This window comes from Pogona vitticeps, chromosome 2, assembly GCF_051106095.1.
Source record: "Pogona vitticeps strain Pit_001003342236 chromosome 2, PviZW2.1, whole genome shotgun sequence".
Classification (NCBI taxonomy): Eukaryota; Metazoa; Chordata; class Lepidosauria; order Squamata; family Agamidae; genus Pogona; species Pogona vitticeps.
The window spans coordinates 6,611,939-6,638,206 of record NC_135784.1 but is presented as its reverse complement, the minus strand read 5'-3'; the positions used below and the strand labels follow the sequence as shown (position 1 = coordinate 6,638,206).

Genomic DNA, 26,268 nt, shown 5'->3' with positions numbered 1-26,268 from the left:
AACAAAAGTCTGCATAGTCAAAGCGATGGTTTTTCCTGTAGTGATGTATGGAAGTGAGAGGAAAGTGTGAAGCAGGAGGAGATGAGGACGACAGAGGACGAGATGGCTGGACAGTGTCATTGAAGCGACCAATATGCATTTGACCCAACTCCGGGAGGCAGTGGAAAACAGGAGGGCCTGGCGTGCTCTGGTCCATGGGGTCACGAAGAATTGGACATGACTAAATGACTAAACAACAATACTAAACAGATTTTCAAAGCCATACATTTTCAAAGTAGTTTCATTTTCATTATAGTTAAAAGCAAAATACAAAGTTAAAATAAGACCAAACCATGGTGGCACCTTAAAGACTAATTTGTATATTTTTTTAATGTGAGCTTTTGCGGACAAGTCCACCCTATCAGACATAAGAGGAGATAAAACCTGGCAAATATTTATACATGACATCGAAGTATAGATATCGAAATACAGAGATGTGGGTGTTAAACTCTGTGATGATAGTGTCTTTGATATGCAGGTTTTTTAATCGAATATTGTGTTGTAAGGAATGTGAGAACCTCTGTAATAAATTAACAGTGGTAAAATGACAATTGTAGAGTAATATGATTAATTAGATGAGCTATCTATGCTTGTTGATGAACTTCTCCCCTATAAACTTTTCTTTGTAATTGGTTGCAATGGTGTGTGAATTACCCTAGACAATGGGTGACCACAAGACCAAAGACTCCGCATTGCCTTAGAAATGTCTAAGGTGGATCTGTTAAGGAAGGGAAATATATGAGAGAAGCAGTCCAATATTTGTAGTGCCCCAAAGAGTCTTGACCTATATTAAGTCCATTGATATGTGTGTCTAGCATATGTATATATTTTATCTCAACTCTTCCTCTTTGGATACTTGTCCTTTAGTTGTTGTTGTTTTTCTAGGATGGCCACTGTGGTGTTTACTCCATGGCCCCTGCTTTTGTTTCACCAAACACAGAGCTCAGATGAGTATCCCAACACACCCTTTAACACGCTGCCACCAGTTGATCTCTTTATCAACCTATATTTCCTATGAAAGACTGAGGTTGATTCAGTACTGAACTTTTAAACAGAAACAGGTTTATTGATTACATGTTGTTTTAGGAATAGTTCTTAAGCAAATTCTTAAAATTACATAAAGCATCAGTATTTTACTTTAACCTCTTCTATCTTAATTAATACAGGTCACACTCTGACTAATCACTCCTTAAACACTCTCTCTGCCTCAAACCCCAAACTCCTTCTCCAAACTCTCTCTGACTGAACTCTAGACTCTGACTCACCCCTCCCTCCTAGTTTCTCTGGATCCACCTCCCTACAGCTCCCATTGGTGCAGGCCAATACCAATATATATGTATAAGAAGACAGGGTGTTTGCTACAGCTACTTTCAAACCGTCTGTGGAATTTCCTGGTAAATTACAATGATGTGAAACAGGTTTTCCTGATGTCTAATTTATGTTCATTGAGTCATTTGCATAGCAATTGCCCCATTTGTCCTCCACGGAGTGCAGATAGGTGTTGTTGGCAAAAAATGGCATAAATTACATTGGTAAAGGGACAGGTAAAAGTGCCTTTGATATTGTGGGTGCCGTTGTTGGGTCCAGTAATTGTGCTGACCAAATAAATGTGGGGGCAGATGCGGGATCTGGGTTTCTCGCAGGGTTTCATTCTCACCTCTCTGTCTGCAGTTGTTTGAGGCTGCAGTGTTGTTTATAAGCGAGTATAAGTCTTTAATTTTCCAGGCACCGTTTCTTCTACCCCTCCATCATTTGAAGACTCTTAGACACAAAATTACAAAAACTGACAGAAAGGATTATCAAGTAAATCATTAACTCTTAAACTAATCTTGCTATTTTGACTAAGGCATTTGTTGTTCCTGCTTATGTAGTCTTTGTTTCCTTGTAACTTATGAAGTTGGTCAGAAACCTTTCTCCATCAAATGTGAAAGACAGCATTTTTTTCCAGCAGAAGGAATGGTAACATTTGCGAAATGTATGCGGTGAAAGAGGAATTGGCAAACCAAAAGATTTTTGGAGAGTCAAGACCATGACATTAAGGTAGGGACATTTGCCGGATTTCCTACTGGACAAACTTCATATAACTGTGTGAGCAAATGGCCTTTATCATGTTATTATCATATTAAGGTAAAGGTTACCCTTGACAATTTTTGTCCAGTCGTGTTCGACTTTAGGGGGTGGTGCTCCTCCCTGTTTCCAAGCCATGGAGCCAGCATTAGCCTGTAGACAGTTTCCGTGCTGAACTAAACATGGAACGCCATTACCTTCCCACTGTACCTATTTATCTACAGTGGTGCCCCGCATAGCGAGGTTAATCCGTTCCGGATTAACCCTCGCTATGCGAAATCGTCGCTAAACGGGTAGGGGAAATGTATTGGAACGCATTAAACTTCGTTTAATGCGTTCCAATACTTTTGTTACTTACCCGTTCAGCGAGGATTCCAGGTGCCGGCAGCCATTTTCGCGCCTTCGCTAAGCGAGGGCAGGGCGCGAAAACGGCTGCCGGCAGCCATTTCCGGGCTTCCAGCGGCCATTTTGGAACCGCCGATCAGCTGTTCGGCGGCTCCAAAATGGCCGCCGCAATACCCGATCTTCACAATGCGGGTTTTCCCCATTGCGACAATCGGGTATGTTTCCGTATAGCGATCCCGAAAAAGGGATCGTTATACGGAAACATCGCTATACGGTGCACTCGTTAAGCGAGGCACCACTGTACTTGCATTTGTACATGCTTTCGAATGGCTAGGTTGGCAGGAGCTGGGACAAGTGACAGAAGCTCACTCTGTCGCACAGATTCGATCTCATGACGGCTGGTCTTCCGACCTTGCAGCACAGAGGCTTCTGCGGTTTAACCCACAGTGCACCATGTCCCTTGTTATTATGCTCAAGTGCCATCAATTCAGAATTTACACTGATCCTAATAGAGTTTTGAAGATAAGTGAAATACCCCTAGTGGGTTTCGATGGTCAAGTGGGGATTTGAATCCTGGTCTCCACTATCCCTGTATCTAGTACTGCCTCAAAAAGCCTTGGCTTATATTAAGTCCATTGATATGTGTGTCTAGCATACATATATATTTTATCTCTGCTATTTCTCTTTGGATTCTTGTATTACCCTATCCACTACACCACATTCCAAAATTTTAACCCTTGCCATATATTTACAATTAAAACCCTACTTCTACATTTTTGTTTCTGGTTTTCCTCTCTACAGCCTATACAAAATTCAGTACTTCTGGGATGCAGGAAAAAAAACTGCTCAGACTACAGAAAATGATCTGCATTATTGTGGATTCTATTATGTGACATCAAAACATCTTTTCTGCCTAAATGTCTTTCCCTGAAACAATCAAGGAATACAGTTTCATCTCACCACCCTGAAGTCTTTGATGGGATGTAGAATCAGTAACTAGACCGGAGACCATCCCAGATTCCCTTATCTAAACATTTTTTCTCTGTGTGGCTTCTTTCAAGAGAAAAAAGGTCTGTTCACTCCTGGACAGGATTTTACAATCTGAATGGTTTTTCCTCTGTGTGTTATTTGAGGTGAACTAAGGTGACTGTTGTGATTCACGGTTTTTGCCACATTCTTTGCATTCATACAGTTTATGATAACATATTTCAAATACTTGAAAAGTAGTCATACAGATTTTTGGTATCACCTGGCAGGACAAAATCCCAAATAGAGTAGTCCTAGATCGATGTCTACGTTGGCTTGGGCATGTTGTAAAAGCGGTCGATGGTCGGATTCCAAAAGATCTCCTGATTGGAGAATTAGTGCAAGGACATCGCCTCAGAGGGAGACCACAGCTGTATATCTACAAGCGGGATCTGAAGGCCTTGAAAATGGATCTCAACAAATGGGAAACCCTGACATCTGAGCGTTCAGCCTGGAGGCAGGTGGTGCATCACAGCCTCTCCCAATTTGAAGAGACCCTTGTCCAGCAGGCCGAGGCAAAGAGGCAGTCACAAAAGCAGCAAAATCAGGGAGCTAGACGGGGTACAGATTGTATTTGTCCTCAGTGTGAAAGGGATTATCACTCTCGAATTGGCCTTCTCAGCCACACTAGATGCTGTTCCAAGTCCTCCATGCAGAGCACGATACCATAGTCTCTCGAGACTGAAGGATACCTAATCTAATCTAAGTCATACAGAGGAGGGACAGGATCTGTTCTCGATCAACACAAAATGCAGGATGCATAATAATGGGCTTAAGTTACTGACAGAGTGCTATGATAATAAAACTAGTTACCTCAGGTATTCTCTTGAATGGAGGCATTGAAGAAAAAGCTGGACAACCATTTGATTTGGATTCCTAAATTGAGCAGAGGGTTGGACTTGATAGCCTTATAGGCTCCATCCAAAGTAATTATTTTATGATTCTATAATTCTGTTTTTTGTTCTGTGTGAGTTCTTTGATGTGTACTAAGTTGACCTCTGTGGCTGAAGCTTTTTCATCATCCCATACATTTATATGTATCTTTTTTCATATGTGAATTTGTTGATGTCTACTGAGGCTACTGCTTTGACTGAAGCACTTCCCACATTCCATGCATTTGTCGTTTCTCCCGTGTGAGTTCTCTGATGTGAACTCAGGTTACTGCTCTGAGTGAAGCTCTTTCCACATTCCATACATTTATATGGTTTCTTCCCAGAGTGAGTGCTTATATGTGAGCTAAGGTTATTGCTTTGGCGGAAACTCTTTCCACATTCCATGCATTGATAGGGTTTCTCCCCAGTATGAGTTCTTTGATGTGAAATAAGGCTATGGCTGTGACTGAAGCTCTTTCCACATTCCATGCACTGATAGGGTTTCTCCCCAGTGTGAATTCTTTGATGTGTACTAAGTTGATTTCTCTTGCTGAATCTCTTTCCACATTCCATGCATTGACAGGGTTTCTCCCCAGTATGAGTTCTTTGATGTTTACTGAGGTAACTGCGATCACTGAAGCCCTTTCCACATTCCATGCATTGATAGGGTTTCTCCCCAGTATGAGTTCTTTGATGTGAACGAAGGTGACTGCTTTGGCTGAAGCTCTTCCCACATTCCATGCATTTATATGGTTTCTCCCCTGTGTGAGTGCTTATATGTGAGCTAAGGTTATTGCTTCGGCGGAAACTCTTTCCACATTCCATGCATTGATAGGGTTTCTCCCCAGTATGAGTTCTTTGATGTGAACTAAGGCTATTGCTGTGACTGAAGCTCTTTCCACATTCCATGCATTGATAGGGTTTCTCCCCAGTGTGAATTCTTTGATGTGCACTAAGTTGACTTCTCTTGCTGAATCTCTTCCCACATTCCATGCATTGACAGGGTTTCTCCCCAGTATGAGTTCTTTGATGTGAACGAAGGTGACTGCTTTGGCTGTAGCTCTTTCCACATTCCATGCATTTATATGGTTTCTCCCCAGTGTGAATTCTTTGATGTTTACTGAAGTAACTGCAGTCGCTGAAGCTTTTTCCACATTCCATGCATTGATAGGGTTTCTCCCCAGTATGAGTTCTTTGATGTTTACTGAGGTAACTGCGATCACTGAAGCCCTTTCCACATTCCATGCATTGATAGGGTTTCTCCCCAGTATGAGTTCTTTGATGTGAACGAAGGTGACTGCTTTGGCTGAAGCTCTTCCCACATTCCATGCATTTATATGGTTTCTCCCCTGTGTGAGTTCTTTGATGTGCAGTAAGGTGACTTCTTTTGCTGAAGCTCTTTCCACATTCCATGCATTTATATGGTTTCTTCGCAGAGTGAGTTCTTCGATGTCTAGTGAGGTAACTGCTGTCACTGAAGATCTTTCCACATTCCATGCATTGACAGGGTTTATCCCCAGTATGAGTTCTTTGATGTTTACTGAGGTAACTGTGGTCGCTGAAACTCTTTCCACATTCCACGCATTTATACGGTTTTTCCCCTGTGTGAAGTGTTTTATGTATACAAAGGTTAGCTCTCTGACTAAAGACCTTTCCACATTCCATGCATATATATGGTTTCTCCCCTGTGTGAGTTCTTTGATGTCCATTGAGTTGACTGTTCTGACTGAAGCACTTCCCACATTCCATGCATTTATATGGTTTCTCCCCAGTGTGAATTCTTTGATGTGAACTCAGCTGACTGCTATGACCGAAGCTCTTTCCACATTCCATGTATTTATGTGTTTTCTCCCCTGTGAGAGTTGTTAGATGCAAACTAAGGTTACTCATCTTTTTGAAGCTCTTCTTACAAGCTTTACATTGGAATGGCTTCTCTCCTGTGTGTATTGGCATATGGGACGCAGGAGATATACTCTGACTGAGGCTCTTTCCACTTTCCAAATATTTCAACATCTTCTTTGCTGCATAGAATTGGTGGTGGCTACTAAGGCTGCTTCCACCACTGAGGCTCTTGCTGCTTTTCAAGTGCTGTTCCTTATTTATATTAATGACAGCACACAATAATATGGTACCACCTTTTTCCTCAATCCTCTTCTCTCTCATAAAAGTACCTAAGTGAAGAAACAGAATATCAAGTCAGGTAGCAAACCTCAGCAAATATAACTATCATGCAGTAGTGTGAAGGAACTGGCAAAAAGACGTGTGAGGATATAGGTTTTGTAGTACTTGTTTTTCAGAGTTCCAAAGCTGTTCAGATCTCATCCTGGGAGCCAGTTCTTGTTGTGACTTTTAGGAGAGACAAATCAAGGCTACAGATCAAGACTGAAAAACATTACATTTCATTCAAATTGTTTACCAGCCTGGGAAAGGGAGACTGGATTCTGGAAAGTTACATGTTGGGCATGGACTTGTGAACCAAGGACCGTATTTTATATTAGGCATCTTTCAGTCTTGATTAACTACTGTAACATGCTCTGAATAGGGGACTTGGTCTAGTGTGGTGGAGAAGGTCAATTCGAGAGTGTCCATCCCTTCCACACTGAAGACAAATACAATCTGTCCCCTGTTCAGCTCCCTGATTTTGCTGGTTTCGGGACTGCCTCTTTGCCTCGGCCTGCTGAACAAGGATCTCTTCAATTGGGAGAGGCCATGATGAACGCTCCAGACTGAATGCTCAGAGGTCACTGTTTCCCTTCTGTTGAGGTCCATTCCTAAGGCATTCAGATCCCGCTTGTAGATATCCTTGTATCGTAGCTGTGGTGTCCCTCTGGGGCAATTTCCCTGTGCTAATTCTCCAAGGATTATGCTGATTGGATAGCATCACGAAGCAGAGACTTTGATTTAAGTTATTAAAAGGGGGGCTAGCGTGTGTCTGTAAATTGGAGAAGAAGGAGTAGTAGTAGGTAGTGACAGGTTTATAGCCTTCCTTGATTGATTAGGAGACTTAGCAATGGTGACTTAGAATAGCATGGCAATTAAGTAGTAAAATCATTGTACTCTAGTTAGTTAATCTTTTTATTGTTTTATGGGTAATACAGGAATTTACTTAATCCTTAGAATCTTGGGATGTAACAGTACAATTTGTAACTCTTTTGTGTTTCTTATATTTTATAACTTTACTCTTCTTTAAATAAATATTTTATATTTTACCCAAGTGTGATTCTTGGGGGAATAAGGGTTTGAGTGCCTAAAGAAAATACCTCAGATACAAAGGGCTATGTTTGCTATTGGTGTGTAAAACTTAAAGTACACAGCCAAGGGAATTTTATCTCAAATAAGGGAGGAATTGGAAATCTAGGGTTAGAAGCTTGCCCATAGTTGCCCAGTCACACACCTTCTAGGTCTCACCCAACATAGGGAGAAAAGGATATTTGAAAATGAGAACTAGAGTTGGCACCTTCCCCTTTTGGAAGATCACCTTTAAGGAGGTGCATTCCTTACATGGTGGCAGCGGTGGGATTCAAACGCATGCCCCCCCAAGAGAATAGAGGGGGCTGTTGGTGGCATAGGACAAGTTCATACTGAGGGAAGAGACACTGGTGCCTGACCCAAGATGGAACAGTGAACCCCCCACACAGCCAGCTGGGAACTTGAAGCAGGTGATGCAGGTGTTCCTGACTGCACAGACACGGTGAATAAGGAATTAAGAGGCCGACCAGGAGGAGAACGGGAGTAGCTGTGACACCATACTAAACAGTAGGCCGAGCAGAGACAGGATCTTTTATGTGTCGACCTGGGGCTTCTGCCTACATTCTGCCTACATTCTAACCTCCTCAGGGCCTTCAGATTTCACATCCTGATTGGCCTAAGCTGCAGAGAATGCAGGTTTCCTGACAACTGACTGATTCTGTGGCGGAGTTGGAGGTGGACATTACTTGGGACAAATTTATGAACCTTGTCAAGAAAAGGTATGAATATACTCCAGAAGAGCTAAGAGCTAAGTTCAGTGGCATTCGCTGGCTAGGGAGGGAAAAGAAAATAAGTTTCTATGCTCTGGCTGCAAGGCTAAGAAGGGAGCTTCTAAATTGGTTGGAGGCAGCCCAAGCTACCACTCTTCGAGATTTTATAGAGTTATAGTTTCTTCTTTGATCCAATCTGTAAAATTGGATTTATGAAGCAAAGGGGTGGAAAGACAAAGCTTACCCAGAGAGATCAGGCTGGCTACATTTTCCTCCATGACTCCTTGGTGCAGAGCCTTTTGGTCTTCATCCAGCAGAGCCCACTCTTCCTCTGTGAAATGGACAGCAATATCCTCAAATGTCACCAAGACACTCTGAGAGAAGGGGAGACATGTTAGTTTCATGCACAGTGCAGGGGTTCCTCTGTTATTTTTCAAAAATAATAATCATATGCTGTCACGTCAATTCTGACTTATGGTTATCTAGTTTTCCAGGTAGAGAGTAATCAGAAGTGGTGTCTCATTTTCTTTTTCTGGGGGGTATCTTGGGACTGCAGCTTGCCCAAAACCACACAGGCTGGCTGTCCTTGCAGAAGGTACAGTGGGTGAATCAAACTCGGAGTTTCTGACTCCAAGATCCAGATGCCACTGTCCAGGGGGGGGAACAATGATCCATGTGTCTGATGCTTAGATTTAAGGCTCAAGCCATCACAGACAATATTCTCAGCTTTCCTGATGGCCAGCATAGGCAAAATAAAACAGGACAGGATAGATACCTTCAAGTTCTGTAATGTTTCCCAGGGAGAAAAACAGTGAATGACTCCCCGCCAACTTGTTCCAACCACATTGGGTAGCATAAAGGCTGTTTCAGCTCCTCCAGATAGAAGAGACAACGGAGGATATGTTTCCAGCATCATTCTAATGCCTGCCAAACAGATCAAAAAGGTGTAAAGCTATTACATTTTTCAAAGACTTTTTATACTGTACACGGAAAAAGACCTCTATGTTGGCCAACCAAGAGTTCAGTGAGACCCAACCAGCCCTTGTGACCTCCATGCAACCATGCTTTCGCCACTCTGTGCACAAAGGCAGGGGCCAATCCTGAAGGGCTCTGCATGGAAAACACTAACCCTTGGGTGCTGAGGACAGAAATGGGAAAGTACAGGGCAAACCTCAAGACACAGCCAAGGCATCAAATATGGGCAGAAGGTGTTGGGTCTAGTATTTAGAGAATCTATCTAGCCTCCATTTTGGTTCAGCGTCCTCCATCTTGCAAAGCCATTCGAGGGTTCTCAGTGTTCAGAGACGGAACAAAAGACAGTCAAGTGGCCATATTCATTCACTCATTCATTCACTCACTCACTCATTTATTCATTCATTCATTCACTCATTCATTCATTCTGTGTGTGCTTGCTTGCTCCCTTAATCGGTCGCTTCCTCGCTCGCTTATACATACAGTGGTGCCTCACACAACGATTGCTTCATACAATGACGAATTCACACAGCGATGGGTTTCTTTGAGGAATTTCCCCCATCGTTTAACGATGTTCTCTATGGGGGAATTTCACTTAACGATGTCCCTTTTTCGCTCCTGTAAAAGTGTCTTAAACTGTTTGAAACCTGTTTTAAATGCTTGCAATCGTTAGCCCACCTCCTGAACCCTAAGCAAATTTAATTTGGTGTTGTTCTGAGTCGTCGTTAATTTTTGGTGAATTTTTTAATTTTCCATTGAAAGCCTTTGAACGGACCGGTGAATTAAAAAATTCACCAAAAATTAACGACGACTCAGAACAACACCAAATTAAGTTTGCATAGGGTTCAGGAGGTGGGCTAACGATTGCAAGCATTTAAAACAGGTTCCAAACATTGTAAGGCACTTTTACAGGAGCGAAAAAGGACTTCGCAAAGCCACTGAAATGCAGAGTTGGCTTCAATGCATTTCAATTGGGGAACCGGGTTTCACTCAACGATGTTTCCTATGGCGATTTTCGCTTAAGGACGGCAATCCGTTCCAATTGGAACGGATTAACCAGTTTTCAATGCATTCCTATGGGAAATGGTGTTTTGCAGAACGATGGTTTCACACAGCGATGAATTTTTTGGAACCAATTAACATCGTTGTGCGAGGCACCACTGTATTATCTTTACCCTGCCTTTTCTCCTTTAAAAGACCCAAAGTGGATTGCATCAACAATTATTATTGGTGAAAACAAAATAAAAATAATAAGCATATAAGAGAAAAACATGGTGGCATCTCAATGGCGAACTTTTAATGCGAGCTTTTGCAGACAAGTCCACCTCATCAGACATAAAGGGACATCACATTAACAAAAAGACTATGATTAAAAGGTAAAACAGTAAGTATTCAATTGTTTAAAATGAATTAAACATCTTATTGAAAATGGGAAATAGAATCAATATTTAAAAATATTTAAAACCAGGGCACAGTAATCCAATTTGAAAAATTCCTCTCAGATAGCCATGCGCTAAGGAAAAGTCTGTCTGAAGAGTAAGGTCTTTGCCTGCTTGCAGAAGGACAGCAAGGGTGGGGCCAACATGGCTTCCAGTGGAAGTTAGTTCCAGAGTTTGGGAGCAGCCACAGAGAAGGCTCTCTCCCATGTCCCCATCAAATAAAGTGGTACCTCAACTTGAGTATGTCCCTACTTCAGAATGTTTCGAGTTAAGAACAGCTCCATTTGCAAAAAGTTGCTTCGAATTGAGAACGGAGCCTCGACTTAAGAACCAAAAAAGGGGGAAAATACACCCTTTCCTGCCCCTTTTTTTTTTTACCTAAGTTCACCTTAGCTCAAAAGAAGAAGAAAACATTCACCCCCTAGTGGTAGATACAGATAAACCGGCTTTGCATTAGTTGAAGCATTAGGAACCAATGCTTCGACTTAAGAACAGTGCCTTGACTTAAGAATGAAAATAGTAGATACGGATTAAATGGTTATGTTTCGACTTAAGAACGCAGTCCCAATATGGATTAAGTTCTTAAGTCAAGGTACCACTGGACATCTCTGAAGGTGGTAGGGCTGAGGAAAAGGCTTCTCCTGGTGATCTTAATGCCCAAAGAGGCTCATAATGGGAGATACGGTCCTTGAGATAGCTTGAGCCAAACCACTTAGGGATTTATAGGTTAAAGACAGTACTTGTGCCCAGAAACGGATGGGCTACTACAACAGGGGACATTATCTTATCCCTGTTACCAACCCGGCTGTTGTGTTTCGGACCTATTGAAGTTGCCCAACATTTTCCAATGGCACATAGAACGCATTAGAGTAATCCAGCCGGGAAGTAACAGGGACATGTGTCACAATGGTCAGATCAGCACTCTCAAGAAATTGTAATAGCTGGCACGTTAGTTTCAACTCTACAAAGGCAGTCTTATCCACCACTAAATCCTGGGCATATAGGCTCAAAGACGAATCCAGGAACACCCCCAAGCGGCTGCCCGCCTGTGTTGTCAGAGGGAGTATAACTCCATGTAGCACAGGCTGAATTGCAGTTCCTTGATTTGAATTGCCTTCTGACTGACCATGAGCGCCTTTCTTGTTTAGATTATGTTTCACTTTTTTGGCCCTCATCCAGTTCCATTACTGATACCAAGCATTGATGTATAACCAAAGCAGCTTCCTTAGATGGAGAGATAGAGCTCGGCGTCATCTACATTCTGGTTACACCAAACCCCAAAACTCCGGACAACCTCTCCCAGGGGTTTCGTGTAGATGTTTAAAAAGCATGAGTGACAGAGCAGGACGCTGAGGGACCCTAGAGACCAACAGCCAGGGTGTCAAGCAGGAATTTCCTAGCACCACCCTCTGGATTCTCCCCTCCAGGAAGGACTGGAACCACTGTTATGCTAAGCCTTAAAGAAATATATTGTAATTAGCAATTGATTGTGGTTAGTACAGGTGGCATTAATTGAGTACAGTGGTGCCTCGCTTAACGGGTGCTCCATTTAGTGACAAAACTGCATAACAATTAACTTTTTGCGATCACAAAAGCGATCGCATTGTGATGTTTCCTATGGGTTTTTTTCGCTTTGCGATGATTGGATCCCTGTTTTGCTTACCGATCATCGCAAAGCGATGATTTTTTTAACAGCTGATCGGCAGTTCCAAAATGGCCACCGGGTAAAAAAAATGGCCACCCACTGTGTTTTCGCACTGATTTCTCGCTTTAGAGGCAGTGAAAATGGCCGCCGTATGGAGGATCTTCGCTTTAAAGTCAGTTTTTTGCCAATAGGAACGCATTAAACAGGTTTTAATGTGTTTCTATGGGCTTTTTAAAATTGCATAGCGACGAAATCGCTTAGCAGCGATTTTTGTTGCACGGATTAACGTCGCTATGCGAGGCACCACTGTACTTAGTCACTGTCTACATGGCTAGAGGAACACACCCATGAGGGATAAGCTATCCTAAAGCAAACCCTGTTTTGATTGGTTAAACATACAGTGGTGCCTCACTAGACAGTTACCGCGCACAGCAGTTTTTTCGCTAGACATTGACTTTTTGCGATCGCTATAGCGATTTGCAAAACAGTGATTCCTATGGGGGAATTTCGCTGGACAATGTTTGGTCCCTGCTTCGCAAACTGATTTTCACTAGACGACGATTTTGACAGCTCCCTCCGTGCTTGCAAAACGGGTGTTTTTGGGACCTAAGCTTTGCAAGACAACTATTTAAACAGCTGATCGGCAGTTCACAAAGTGGCTTTCCTATGGCTAGACAACAACAATTCTTTCCCATTGGAACACATTAAACAGGTTTTAATGCATTCCAATGGGGAAATGCTTTTCACTAGACGATGATTTCACTAAACAGCAATTTCAGTGGAACAGATTATCATTGTCTAGCAAGGCACCACTGTATTCTCTTGCATGCATTCCTGCTGTCTGTGTGTGATTTACTGTTCTGGAGATTCCTGTCTCAAGACTTCGTAAAGAGAAGCTTCTGCTATTCTGCAAAATCTTTTAAGGCTAACATGTAAGACAGTGCCTCCCACTCCCATCCCAGAGAGGTGGGCCAGGAGTATGCCTTGATTAGGGGGTTGGATTAGAACTGGGGTCCCCAACCCCCAGTCTGCAGCCCAGTACTGGTCCGTAGCCTTGGCAGGACCAGGCTGCAGAAACAGATCTCCCACCCTACCGCACATACATCCCTCCCATGCACACATGCATGCACTCTCCCCCACATATGCACAGGTGCCCCACCCAACCATGTGCACGCCCCACCCACCTGCACCTGGGTGCCATGTCTACCCTGTGCATACTTGAGGCCTGCCCACCCATGCACATACACATCAGTGCCCTGGCCACCTGCATGTTCACCCTGCCCACCCCCAGCCCCACCCATGCTCCACCCACCCGCACATGGACCCTGCCCCCAACCGGTCCATGGTTCGGAAAAGGGTGGGAACCCCTAGACTAGAAGACCCCCAAAGTCCCTTCCAACCCTATGACGATTCTGTGATTTGATGATACCTCTCCAGCACCTTGTTGAAGAAGGGAATATTAGAGACTGGCCAGTAATTATCCAATACCATGGGGTCTAAGGAGTTCATACAGGACCTGTATGAACTACAGTATCCAAGACAGAATGGATCCGAGCTATTTTTTCCTGAAAAATGCCGTGCAAATTCTTCACAGTGATCTCTAGGGTTGTCTGCATTCTCTTCCTGGGGGGCTAGCATTGTACCAGGCCCTTGGCCCCTCGAAAGAGCTTTACTGGGAGACCGTGTACAGATGCAAGGGTGGCAGAGAAGAATGACTTCTTGGCCACCGCCATTGCCATGGCTTAGGCCTTCCAATGAGCTGTAGCCTGAGTTGGGTTGGGTTGGATTCACTCCGGCTTTTACTTTTTCATCATCACCACCTCCCCAGTAAATCAGGGAGACAGTCAGAGAGGATGCTTAGGACCAGTTGTGTCAACAGCCCGGGCCATGTTCCCATTCCCGGAGATCAACCAGGGTTTCAAGAGCATGACCTGCTGGGGCAACAGGATCCGTCAGCCTCCCTGGGTGGATCATCTTAATCTGTTCCCTCCCCACCCTGCAGAGGGTCTGAGTTCCAGTGAGTCTACATCCCACCAGATGGTTTGATCCATCCATGACAAGGAAACCAGAGTTCCTCCACACCCAGATCACCAACATCTACCCCAGAACAGAAGACCAGGTCTGAAGTGCGCCCTGCAAGCGTGAGTGGAGGCAGAAACCATTTGAGACCCACCCATGGTCGTCATGAAGTCCTGAGCCACTCCTGACAAAGCTGCCTCAGCATGGATGTTGACGTCCCCCAGCACTGTGAGCCGAGGAGACTCCAATACCAGACCCGAGACCAGTTCAAGAAGGGAGACAGTGGAGCAGCAGAGTGGGCCGTACACCAGCAGAATCCCTATTCTGTCCTAGGCCCCTTTGTTCAAATACAGTGGTGCCCCACATAGCGACGATAGTCCATTCCGAAAAAATCGTTGCTATACGGATTCGTCGCTATGCGGGGCAAAAAAGCCCATAGGAACGCATTAAAACATGTTTAATGCATTCCTATGGGGGGAAACTCACCATTCTGCAGAAATCCTCCATGCGGCTGCCATTTTCGCTGCCCGGTAAGCCAGGAAAGGGCGCAAAAACACAGCGGGCAGCCAGTTTCTTTACCCGGCGGGCATTTTGGAACCACCAATCAGCTGTTCCAAAAACATCGTTATGTGATAATCGGTAAGTGAAACACTTACCATTCATCGCAAAGCAATGTTTTGCCATCTAAAACATCGCAATGCAATCACTTTTGCGATTGCAAAAAACACATTTCTATGTGGATTCGTCGTTAAACGAATCGCTCGTTATGCGGGGCACCACTGTACACACATTCATGGCCGGAAAACTGGGGGATGTGGCACCTGGTGAGCGGGACAGAATCACGAGAGACCATTGCAAATCCACCTTCCTGCCCCCCCAGGTCTTGTCTGCTGCTGCACAGAGAACCCAGGTGGACTGTGAGAAGGAACCTCTTCCCAACAGAAAAGAGAAGTGTGAGCTTTCCCCTCCAGCCCCCACAACAGAGGGATATGGGACAGCGTATACGTTGATACCAACAGTGGCCCAATTGAGAATATGTCAAGGATCATTCCACACTGAGGCAAAACCAGGCCTATGTTAAACAGCAGCCATATTGGACAGGTGGGCAAAATGCTGAGTCCTGCAGGATGTGTATTAAAAATGAAGTCATATCTGGGGTGATGCAATGCCCTTCCTGATCGTACTGATTTATGTGTATAAATGTGTGGACATGTGGAGAAGATGTAAGACCTCTCCTGATGAAGGTCACGCTGCCGGTTTGTACTGCTAGATCTTCTGTATATATTGTAAATCTATGTGGCGTTGGGAAGAACTGGCCTGTGCATGTGTGTTATCCCACTGGACTGCCTAGACCAGCACAAAACTCAGCTCAACGCTGCACATTTGCTCCGACAGAATATAGGAGAAAAAAAGCATGAAAGAGGAGGGAGGGGAGATGAGAGAAAGGAGGAGCCAATAGGAGAGGGATATACAGTGATGCCCCGCACAGCGAGGTTAATCCGTTCCGGATTAACCTTCGCTGTGGGAAACATCGCTGTGCAGGAGGGAAAAAGCCATAGAAACGCATTGAACTTTGTTTTATTTATTTATATATTTATTTATTTTATTTATATCCCGCCTATCTGGTCGTGTGAGGACCACTCTAGGCGGCTAACAACATAAGAATAAACAATAAAAATACATATAACCATATTACTTAACAAAAAAAAAATTATTAAACAGGATAGGAGAGCTATAGGGTAGGGAGGAATCGTCAGGAATTATCTGTTGGGAAGGCCTGCCTAAACATCCAAGTTTTTAATTGTTTCTTAAAAATACCCAGCGAGGGAGCCGCGCGAATCTCAGGGGGTAAGTCGTTCCAGAGACGAGGAGCCACCGCCGAGAAGGCCCAATTTCTAGTCTTTTCCTTCCGGGCCTCCCTCGGCGTTAGGCTCCTCAGTCTCACCTCCTGGCTCGCACGAGTGACACGGGTAGATCTTGGTGGGAGGAGGCGTTCCGCCAAGTATCGAGGTCCTAAACCGTTTAGGGCTTTATACACAAGCATCAACACTTTGAAGTTGATGCGGAAACGGATGGGCAGCCAATGCAAAGCAGCCAGGGTGGGGGAGATATGTTGGTATCTTCTCACTCCACTGAGTAATCTGGCTGCCGCATTCTGCACCACCTGTAGTTTCCGCAGCAGTCCCAAAGGTAGCCCCACGTAGAGCGCATTACAGTGGTCTAATCTTGAGATTACGAGCGCATGCACCAAGGTAGTGAGGGCCCCAACATCAAGGTAGGATCGCAGCTGGGCTATCCGCCTAAGGTGGAAAAAGGCGGTGCGAACCACGGACGCCACCTGGGATTCCATAGTGAGCGCCGGGTCTAGATGGATCCCCAAGCTGCGGACCCCGTCCCTGGCGGGCAGGGTCACCCCCCCAAAAGTGAGGGAGTTTCCCAAATCCCCTATTGTGGGGGCGCCCACCCTTAGTACCTCCGTCTTGTCCGGGTTCAGCCTCAACCCGTTCTCCTGCATCCATTCCAGTACGGTCTCCAGGCAGCGCTGGAGGGACAGAACGGCATCTCCTGCGGTAGGTGAAAAGGAGATGTAGAGCTGCGTGTCATCCGCATACTGATGGCACTGTGCTCCACACCCCCTGATGACCCCACCCAGCGGCCTCATATAGATATTAAACAGCATTGGGGAGATAATCGACCCCTGTGGAACCCCACAATTGAGGCTCCACGGGGCCGAGACACTCTCCCCAAGCTCTCTGGGGGCGGTCCTCCAAGAAGGAACGGAGCCAGGCCAAAGCCCGGCCTCCTATTCCTAACTCAGAGAGCCTCCCCAGGAGGATACCGTGGTCAATGGTATCAAAGGCCGCTGAGATATCGAGGAGGACCAGCAGAGACATTTTGCCCCTGTCGGCCTCCCTCAATAGGTCATCACACAGGGCGACCAATGCCGTTTCTGTACCGTGGCGCGGCCTGAAGCCCGACTGGAATGGATCCAGGGCATCTGTTTCATCCAGGAGCGCCTGAAGCTGATCGGCCACCACCCTCTCGACTACCTTGCTTAAGAAGGAAACATTGGCGACGGGCCTATAGTTGCCAATTTCATCCGCCGCCAAGCTAGGTTTCTTTCTAATGGGCCTAATGAGTGTGTCCTTGAGGGCAGAAGGAAATCTGCCCTCAAGGAAAGACCCATTAATTATTACAGTAGCCCATTCCGTTGTTGAAGGCCTGGCTGCCTTGATTAGCCAGGCCGGGCAAGGGTCCAAGGAGGAGGTGGTGGCACGACAGCGGTCAAGTGCCCTGGCCACAGTGTCGGGCGTGACAGGCTGAAAAGAGTCAAAGGTCACCGGGCAAGACGGAGCGCTGGACATCTCTGCTCGACTCACTGTATTCAAAAAAGGAGAGAGGTCCCGGCGGATGGCCTCCACTTTTGATTTAAAAAATGCTGCAAATTGGTCCGGTGAAAAATTAGGGGGAGGCCCATCACTCGGACCAATTCCGGATAGGTCGCGTACTATACGGAATAATTCCGCCTGCTGGTTAGCAGCCTCGCTTATCCGGTTAGCGAGATATGTTCGAGTAGCAGCCTTTACCTTCGCTAGGTAAAGGTTAGTAGCGACCTTAACAGCTATACAATTGAAATCCGTCGGGGCCTTTCTCCACTTGCGCTCTAGCCGTCTCCTGACCCGCTTCGATGTCCGGAGATCCTGGTTATACCAGGGCGCCGGGCGATCTCTGCGGCGGAGAGGGCGTTCAGGAGCGATCGTGTCTACAGCACTAGTCGCGGCGGTAAACCAGCCGTCGACCAGAGCCTCGACAGGAGCGCCAGCCAGGTCAGCCGTAGCCCGTCTCATGGCTTCCTGGAATCCAACCGGATCCAGTAGCCTTTGAGGGCGGACCATAACAATAGGTCCCAGCTCCCTGCGAGGGGGGAGAGCCATTTTAAGGGTGCATTTTATTAGGTGGTGATCCGACCATGACAAGGGTACCGACTCAAGGTCAGTCACCATCGGATCACTCTCGCTCCCATTGGTGGAAAAGACCAGGTCTAGTGTATGACCACCCACGTGTGTGGGGCCGTTGACATGTTGGGACATGTTCAAGAAGGCCATGGTCTCCAGGAACTCAAGAGCTGGCCCGGAAACCTCTGCCCCCGCATGCACGTTAAAGTCCCCCAAAACCAATAGCTTCGGGGAGCCCAACAGTACCGCGGAGACAAAGTCCGCCAGCTCCGGTAGGGAAATGGCTGGGTCGCGGGGAGCACGGTAACCCAGCAAGATCCCAATACCATCCCTGGCCCCAATCGACACGTGGAGAGCCTCAAGACCCGGCTTTACCACCGAGGAGCGCCTAGCTACCTCCAAGATGGATTTATAGACGATGGCTACTCCCCCCCCCGGCCCTCCAGTCTACCCTGGTGTTGGACAGCATAACCGGGCGGACAGATGAGAGCGAGGGGGGGACCCCCCTCTCCGCCAATCCATGTTTTGGTTATGCAAGCCAGGTCTGCATCTTCCTCCAGAATGAGGTCGTAAATTAGCTGGGCCTTGTTAGATACAGACCTGGCATTCAACAACACCAGGCGTAGAGTGGAGGGCTGACTGGTCTGACTACCTCGGTACTGGGGGTTGGTCTCCGTCTCAGAGCAACGAACAGCCTTTAAGCATCTGTTCGCCGTTCTTCTGACACGAGTAGGGACGGAGCCAACGCCATACCGCCCTCTACCCGTAATGCGTTCCTATGGCTTTCAAACTCACCGTTCAGCGAAGATCCTCCATAGGCGGCAGCCATTTTCGCGCCCTCCCCTCGCAGAATGAGGGCGCCAAAATGGCTGCCATCAGCTGTTCGGCGGGTAAAAAATGGCCGCTGGAACAGCCGAAAGGGGCCGGGGCGCAGCGTTTTCGCGCCCTTGGTAAGCAAGGGGAGCGCGCGAAAACGCTGCTGGAAGCTCCGCCGCTGATCGGCGGGTCGCAAAGCGAAGGTCAGTAAGCGAGCAGCTTACCGACCTTCGCTCTGCGATTTTTGCCCATAGGGGCCATCGTTGTGCGATCGCTTTAGCGATCACAAAAGCGTCACCGTAGAGCGAATTCATCGCTCTACGGTGCGCTCGTTGTGCGAGGCACCACTGTATCTAGTGTTGGAGGAGGCTCTTGAGAGTCCCCTGGACTGCAAAGAGAACAAACCTATCCATTCTGAAGGAAATCAACCCTGAGTGCTCACTGGAAGGACAGATCCTGAAGCTGAGGCTCCAAGTACTTTGGCCATCTCATGAGAAGAGAAGACTCCCTAGAAAAGCCCCTGATGTTGGGAAAGTGTGAAGGCAAGAGGAGAAGGGGACGACAGAGGACAAGATGGCTGGACAGTGCTGTCGAAGCGGCCAACATGAATTTGACCCAACTCCAGGAGGCAGTGGAAGAGAGGCGGGCCTGGCGTGCTCTGGTCCATGGAGTCATGAAGAGTTGGACACAACAACTAGACAAGAGCAACAACATCTGGTGACAGAGGCTGAGGAGAATTGAGAAGGTGAAAAGAGAGCTGGACTAGGAGAATGAGAGGGCAACGGAGGAGGAGAAAAGGCAATGATTTTGAGGTACAGCTGAGGGGAAGCAGAACCCTTGGAATGGACGGTATATATCTAAATCGAGAAGGAAGATTGGTGGAAGAAGGAGGCCAATACAGTTGAATAACACATACCACAGGCAGCTTCTTCCCAACACCACGTAGATTTACAATATACAGTGGTGCCCCGCATAGCAACGTTAATCTGTTCCAGGATTAACGTCGCTATCCGGATTCGTCGCTATGCGGGGGGGAACCCCATAGGAATGCATTAAACTCCGTTTAATGCATTCCTATTGGGGAAAAACTCACCGCTATGTGGGGAATCCTCCAACCGGCCGCCATTTTCACTGCCTGGTAAGCAAGGGCAGGGCGCAAAAACGGAGCGGGCAGCCATTTTCTTCTTCCAGTGGCCATTTTTTAGAACTGCCGATCAGCTGTTCTGCAAACATCGCAATGCAAAGATTGGTAAGCGAAATGCTTACCGATCATCGCAATGCAATGTTTTGCCACCTAAAACATCGCAATGCGATCTCATTAGTGATTGCAAAAAAGTGTCGCATGCGGATTCGTCGTTAAACAGTGCGCTCGTTAAGCGAGGCACCACTGTATACACAAGTTATAGTCGTAACAAACTGCCAGCATGACATTCTGGTGATGCCTCAGCCAGAAACGCCCAAGGAAGGAGAGTGGGCTCGGCACCCTATGCCCCAGTCTGAGGAGGCCCACGAGAAAGCCCACAGATCGGAAACAGTTTAGAGTCAACCCCCGATGGCGAACTCTTTTGTGACACCCAAGTTAAGGGACAGTTGTGTTAAAGGCGAAGAAACGGAAGGACCCGTTGCTCCAACCGAAGTTGTTACTCATAGTAGTCCGTCGTTTGAAAATAAAATAAGTGTTTGTGGAAAAGGTATCTCCACTTTTGGGGATAAAAAGAAGGGCCATGGGATTTTCCCAAATTTGAACCCACTCACATGGACAAAGCTGGGTGAGATGGACCCCGCCTCAGCCTTATCCAACCAAGCCATTGTAACACAAGCCAGATGTTGTTTTCCAATTGAATTTGGGAAACAGCTTAGGTCAGGGGTGGGAAATTAATTTCTATAGGGGGCCACATGAAAAATCTGAACTGCGTTTGGGGGCCAAACCAACTCTACTTAAAAATAAAATGAAACAGTGATGCTATGTGAGCATTGTACCTATTTATCGACTCGCATTTTTGCATGCTTTCGAACGGCTAGGTTGGCAGGAGCTGGGACAAGTGACGGGAGTTCACTCCATCGAGTGGATTTGATCTTATGACGGCTGGTCTTCTGACCTTGCAGCACAGAGGCTTCTGCAGTTTAATTTTCAGCGTCACCACATCCCTAGCAGCTTAAGGGCAACCAAAACCATTTTCATCTTCTCTCTCATAGTATACTGTGGCTGATGTCCCCCCACCATCTCTCCCCCTGCCCTGAATATGATTCCCCCCATTGTTCTCCCTTCCATAAAAAACATTCACAATCAGGCAAGGACCCGTTAGCAAAGTCTCCCCAACGTCGGAAGTGACTGGCAAAAGAATTCCACACAATATTTTGGGAACTAAGTGAGGTAGCAATAACAAGCGTGCTTATCGAATGCTGCGCCCCTTCCTTTCCCATCTCTGGTTCCTTCAAAAGACCCAAGAGGTTGGTAGCAAACTTACAGTATCTTATGCTTGTCGAAAAAGGGAGACACGTCTCCAGCTGACTTGAGGGAGGTGCGTCCATCATTAAAATACAAAGCATAGTTTCTCTTATGGGGCCAAAATAGTGTGTTCCATGTACCCATCAAGTCTGTTTTTAAGCGAGACAGGCAGCTGAACTGATAGTGGCTTTCTACCCACCTATCATCCTCAATAAGAGTGAGCTGATGTAATAATGAGAGTAATGGTAGCATTGGGAGTTTAACTATAGTAGCATGAGCGAGTATTCTGAACAGGCGTATTGCACAGCTGCGTCCCTTCCTTGACAGCAGGTTCCTAACCACGCTGGTCCACACCTTGGTAGACTACTGTAATCTGCTCTGTATGGGGCTGCCCTTGAGACTGGTCTGGAAACTTCATAAGGTTCAGAAAATGACTAGAGAGGTGAACTAATAAATACCAACTTATCTCCCCAGTACTGGCTGCCTTGCACTGGTTATTTGATCATTTCCATATTAAATTCATGGTGCTGGTTTTGATCTACAGAACCCCAAATGGTTTGGGACCTCAGTACATGACAGAATACCTCCTTACCGTCCATCCTAGCCTTGTGTCTCAGGATGGGTAGCTGATGATGATGAGGGAGGCCTGGAAGGAGGAAACAAGAAACTGGGCCTTCTCGGTGGTCACCCCTATAATTTGAAATGAACTGCCACCCGAGATTCACCAGGCTCTTTCTTTGAAGACCTTCAAAGAAATTTCTAAACACTCTTTTCATTTCGGCAAGCTTTTAAAATCATGCCATTCCTAACAGCGCGGCTGGAGTGTATGCTTAACATCTACAGCTACATGTCCAATTTGAAATGTAATTTTTTGTTGAATTGTACGTGTATAGGTGCACACTGCCTAGAGAGACCATCGATCAGAGGGGAGGTTTAGAAGTCCAAATAAATAGGGATCATTTCCAAACTTTACAATCCTCATCTCCGTCTCTACCCAGAGATCCTCCACGGATCTAAGACATGGACCCACATGATCTGAATCACGATCAATGTGATGTTTATGGTGGATATGCCTCTAAATAACTGAAAATATCATGTCAAATCATACAGGTCCATGTCTCAGATCCATGGAGAATCTCTGTGGGAAGACATGGGACCTAGGATTGGATTAGGTGGATCTGTGTCTGAGATCCATGGGGAACATGGATCCATGGAGATCCCTGCCTCTGTCTGGTATTGTTGTACCACAGCCAAGCCATGCATTGATGGATAATGCTTTCAGAGGTATAGTCTGTGGCCACTAGAGGTCCTTATGAGTGGACAACAGTTTAGGGGGGATCTCTTAGACCAGTGGTTCTTAACCTGGGCGATAATGCCCCCCAGGGGGCGATTTCATTTTTCAGGGGGGCGGTAGAACGAAAAGGGGCGGCGTGGGGGCGCTGGAGCAGAAGGGGGACGGTAGGGGGTGCTGGAGCAAGCCAAACCTGTGAAGATGGCTGCAGCCTTTTTACAATGTGCATGACTATATATTTTCCTCCTATCTTAATTTAGTTTCAGAGTTTTCGTCTTGAAATTTTTAGTTCCTGCATTTTATGCCCTTTTTATATTTCTTTTTGAGTCTTAAAATTCGCTTGCAACTAAATCATTAAATGTTACTTTTGGGGGGCATTTTATTTTCTCGGAATTGAATTTTGTTTTCAGGGGTCATTGGATTTAAATGTCTTAAATAAACAAACAAATAAACAAATAAGTAAGTAAGATATAATAAGAAATAAGAGGGGGGGGCGATGATAACTTCCTCAATGGCTCAAGGGGGCGTTTCTTTCAAAAAGGTTAAGAACCACTGTCTTAGACAAATCATGAGGATCCATGGAGTGGGTCCATGTTTTTGCTCCACTGCAAAACAATGAGCTAAAAGACCCGTGATTTCTGTGTTATTTTCTGTGGGCAGTGATGGTCCCTATGACTGGACCATGGTTTGGGGATGAGCTGACAGGTTTGACATAAACCTGGAAGAATCATCAATACAGTTTTGTGCTAAGCAATTGTAAAAGAGCAAAAACACTGTAAGTAATTGTAAGGATCCACGCTAAGAATTGTAAGCCAAGCAAGAATTTATGCAGCTGAGGTAACACTTGACTTGTATCAGCTGAGAAAGAAAACCTAGGATTGGCTAACCCTGGGATAAAGCAAGCAGACCTAGCACACATACTCTGTGGTGTTGTGGTCATCATGATGAAAAGGCTGTATCATCATAGAGGAATCTTGGAGAATGATTCTGACTGCTGGACTGAATTATATGGACTCTGATCTGATTTATTGGGAAACTCTACTTGTTAGTGTCACCTGGTATACTGCAATTCTATCATGAGCCTATGTAAAACTCCTCTATGAACTCAAGACGGTTTAGAAATCTCATTGGTCTCAGTGCCATCCTAAAAAAGCAGCTATAAAGAGCCCAAAGGAATTTGTCACACACTCCCAACCAGTGCCATGAGAATCCAAGGGTTATTTTGTCTTGTCCCCTCCTCTCGCTTTCCCTCTTTTTCCCCCTTTCCCCCCCTTTGTACATGTTTCGTGTGACTCAACACTGCCAGAAGCCAGAGGTGACTTCAGGAACACAACAACCGCAGTTCCACCAAGGCCATCGGTGACATAAATGGGTTCTTCCCATATAGCTCTGCAATCCTTTCCTTTATATTTTGCAGTTAGCGTGCTTTTGAGTTTTGCATGGGATAACACTGGGCTTTTAACCAGGATAAATGAGTTCCTCTTAAAGGATGTACCATTTAAAGGAAAAATAAAGCTTACTCAGATTGACCACATGGGTCAAAATCTCCTTCATGACTTCTGTGTGCAGAGCCCTTTGGCCGGGATCCAGCAGAGCCCACTCTTCCTCCGAGAAATTCACAACCAGCTCCTCCAGAGCTTCTGCAACCTGACAGGAAAAAAAGAAAGGTTTATTCTCACAGAGATCACAAAGGCTCTATGTTGTAAATGTGTCATCCTGAAAAGAAGGACATTGACTAGGAAGCTAAGTACAGGATTCAGCAACCCATTTGCGAAGTACGGTCCAGGAAAGGACATGGACTACATATCTTGGTGTAAGTAAGATCAATTCTTCACTTCTCATCGTCTCATAGGCTTCCTAGACAAAAGCTTAAACAGAAGCAAATGGTAAGAAGATTCCTTTTGTTTAGTCGTTTAGTCATGTCTGACTCTTCGTGACCCCATGGACCAGAGCACGCCAGGCCTTCCTGTCTTCCACTGCCTCCCCCTAGTTTGGTCAAATTCATGTTGGCTGCTTCAGTGACACTGTCCAACCCTCTCGTCCTCTGTCGTCCCCTTCTCCTCTTGCCCTCACACTTTCCCATCATCGGGGTCTTTTCCAGGGAGTTCTTTCTTCTCATGAGATGGCCAAAGGATTGGAGCCTCAGCTTCAGGATCTGTCCTTCCAGTGAGCACTCCTTAGGGACCAAGAAAATGGAGGAGGAGGAGAAGCACCCACCCCAGGCTTCTCCACTCCCTGTTCCTTCTCCCTTACCTGCTCTGGCTTCATGGACCTCGTCTCCATTTTTCCAAGCAGAAGAGAGGAAGGACGATGTTTCCCCAGATGATTTCCAGGGTCTATAAGGAGATCAAGAGGGGATGGGTGGGGAAAGTTTATTTTTCACGTCCTTTTTCTCCTTTTCTCATCAGGGTGGGGGGAAATAGTTTATCTTCCTGTATTGATCTCCAGGGATGCAGATGTATTCCTCTTCGAACTGTAGAAAGCACAGGAGAGGGACAGCCGGAATAGCGTCCCACTCACACGCCTCTCTCCTCCCCTTGCAAAAAAATTCTATATTTCCTCACATGACTCTCTAGGAATAACGCGCTCGCTCGCTCATCTTCGTGGGGTGACCCTCTAGGAATGAAGCTGCCTCTTATTTATTCCCTTCCTTCCTGCGCGGACACTCTAGGAACGAAGGTGCCGCTCTTCAATCATTCCTAGGAGGACTCTCTAGGAATGAAAGATATAGAAAAAGGCGGATTGCTATTTTCCATTTAGGGAAAGGGGATTTATATATTTATATTTTCTCAAAAGCCTCCCTGCGCTGAAAATTTCTTGCACAGATCGCTATTTTAAAACCGAGTCCCTGAGGAAGAAGGGAAGGGACGTGGCTTGATTCCTAGAGTGTCTCTCCTGTTTCAAAGTGCACCTTCTTTCCCCTTCCTGCCGAAGCCTGTTCCGTTCTCTTGAGTTCCGGGTGCCTCTTCTGACACACACACACCCATTCACAGGGAATATTAAAGCTAAGAACCCTAAGTAGACAATGAAAGCCTTATCTTTTAACGATGTTCATCGCTGTTGTATACTCATTCTTTTCAACTTTAAATATCGTCCTTCCGTGTAGGAAGCCACCTGGAGTCCTTTTTCAAGAAGAAAGGCAGGGTAAAAAATATATATTAAATAAATAAAGAACAACTCCTGACCCCCCCCCTCTAGTATAGGACTTCCAAAGAAAACCAAATCAGAAGTCTAGGCCCACCTCTGAAAGGCCTTTTCTGGGCTGGAATGAACGGAGAACAGCTATCCACCCCACTCTTATCTTTATTCCTAGCACGTCCCCGTAGGGGAGAGAGAGAGAGAGAGAGAGAGATTAATTCCTAGAGAGTCATGC

At 45.9% G+C, this 26,268-nt stretch overlaps 1 protein-coding gene and 1 long non-coding RNA gene across 3 annotated transcripts in view; one reads left to right on the top strand and one right to left on the bottom strand.

The window, feature by feature from the left end:
• The window catches only part of LOC144587339 (uncharacterized), a 251,289-nt gene that overhangs the window by 128,842 nt on the left and 96,179 nt on the right, over window positions 1-26,268 (top strand). The window lies entirely within an intron of this gene.
• LOC110070095 (uncharacterized) lies at window positions 1,080-26,256 on the bottom strand. 2 transcript variants are annotated; one of them, XM_078386928.1, is made up of 5 exons: window positions 25,149-26,256; window positions 24,416-24,542; window positions 9,084-9,232; window positions 8,553-8,682; window positions 1,080-6,520 (listed from the first exon to the last, which is right to left on the bottom strand). In XM_078386928.1, exons 1-5 carry the CDS (start codon window positions 25,176-25,178, stop codon window positions 4,509-4,511), a joined length of 2,448 nt encoding a protein of 815 aa, XP_078243054.1. In that variant the 5' UTR covers window positions 25,179-26,256; the 3' UTR covers window positions 1,080-4,508. The 2 variants fall into 2 exon arrangements, with proteins under 2 accessions (XP_078243054.1, XP_078243055.1); XM_078386929.1 differs by having other exon boundaries at window positions 8,553-8,639; window positions 25,149-26,207.

Bases quoted from the DNA above. Each gene is read 5' to 3' on its own strand.
- LOC110070095 (XM_078386928.1), bottom strand. From the start codon at position 25,178: ATGGAGACGAGGTCCATGAAGCCAGAGCAG. The intron at 24,543-25,148 runs GTAAGGGAGAAG...TTTTCCTGTCAG, and splicing joins GGTCCATGAAGCCAGAGCAG to GTTGCAGAAGCTCTGGAGGA. The intron at 8,683-9,083 runs GTATCTATCCTG...CCCTTCTCTCAG, and splicing joins AAACATTACAGAACTTGAAG to AGTGTCTTGGTGACATTTGA.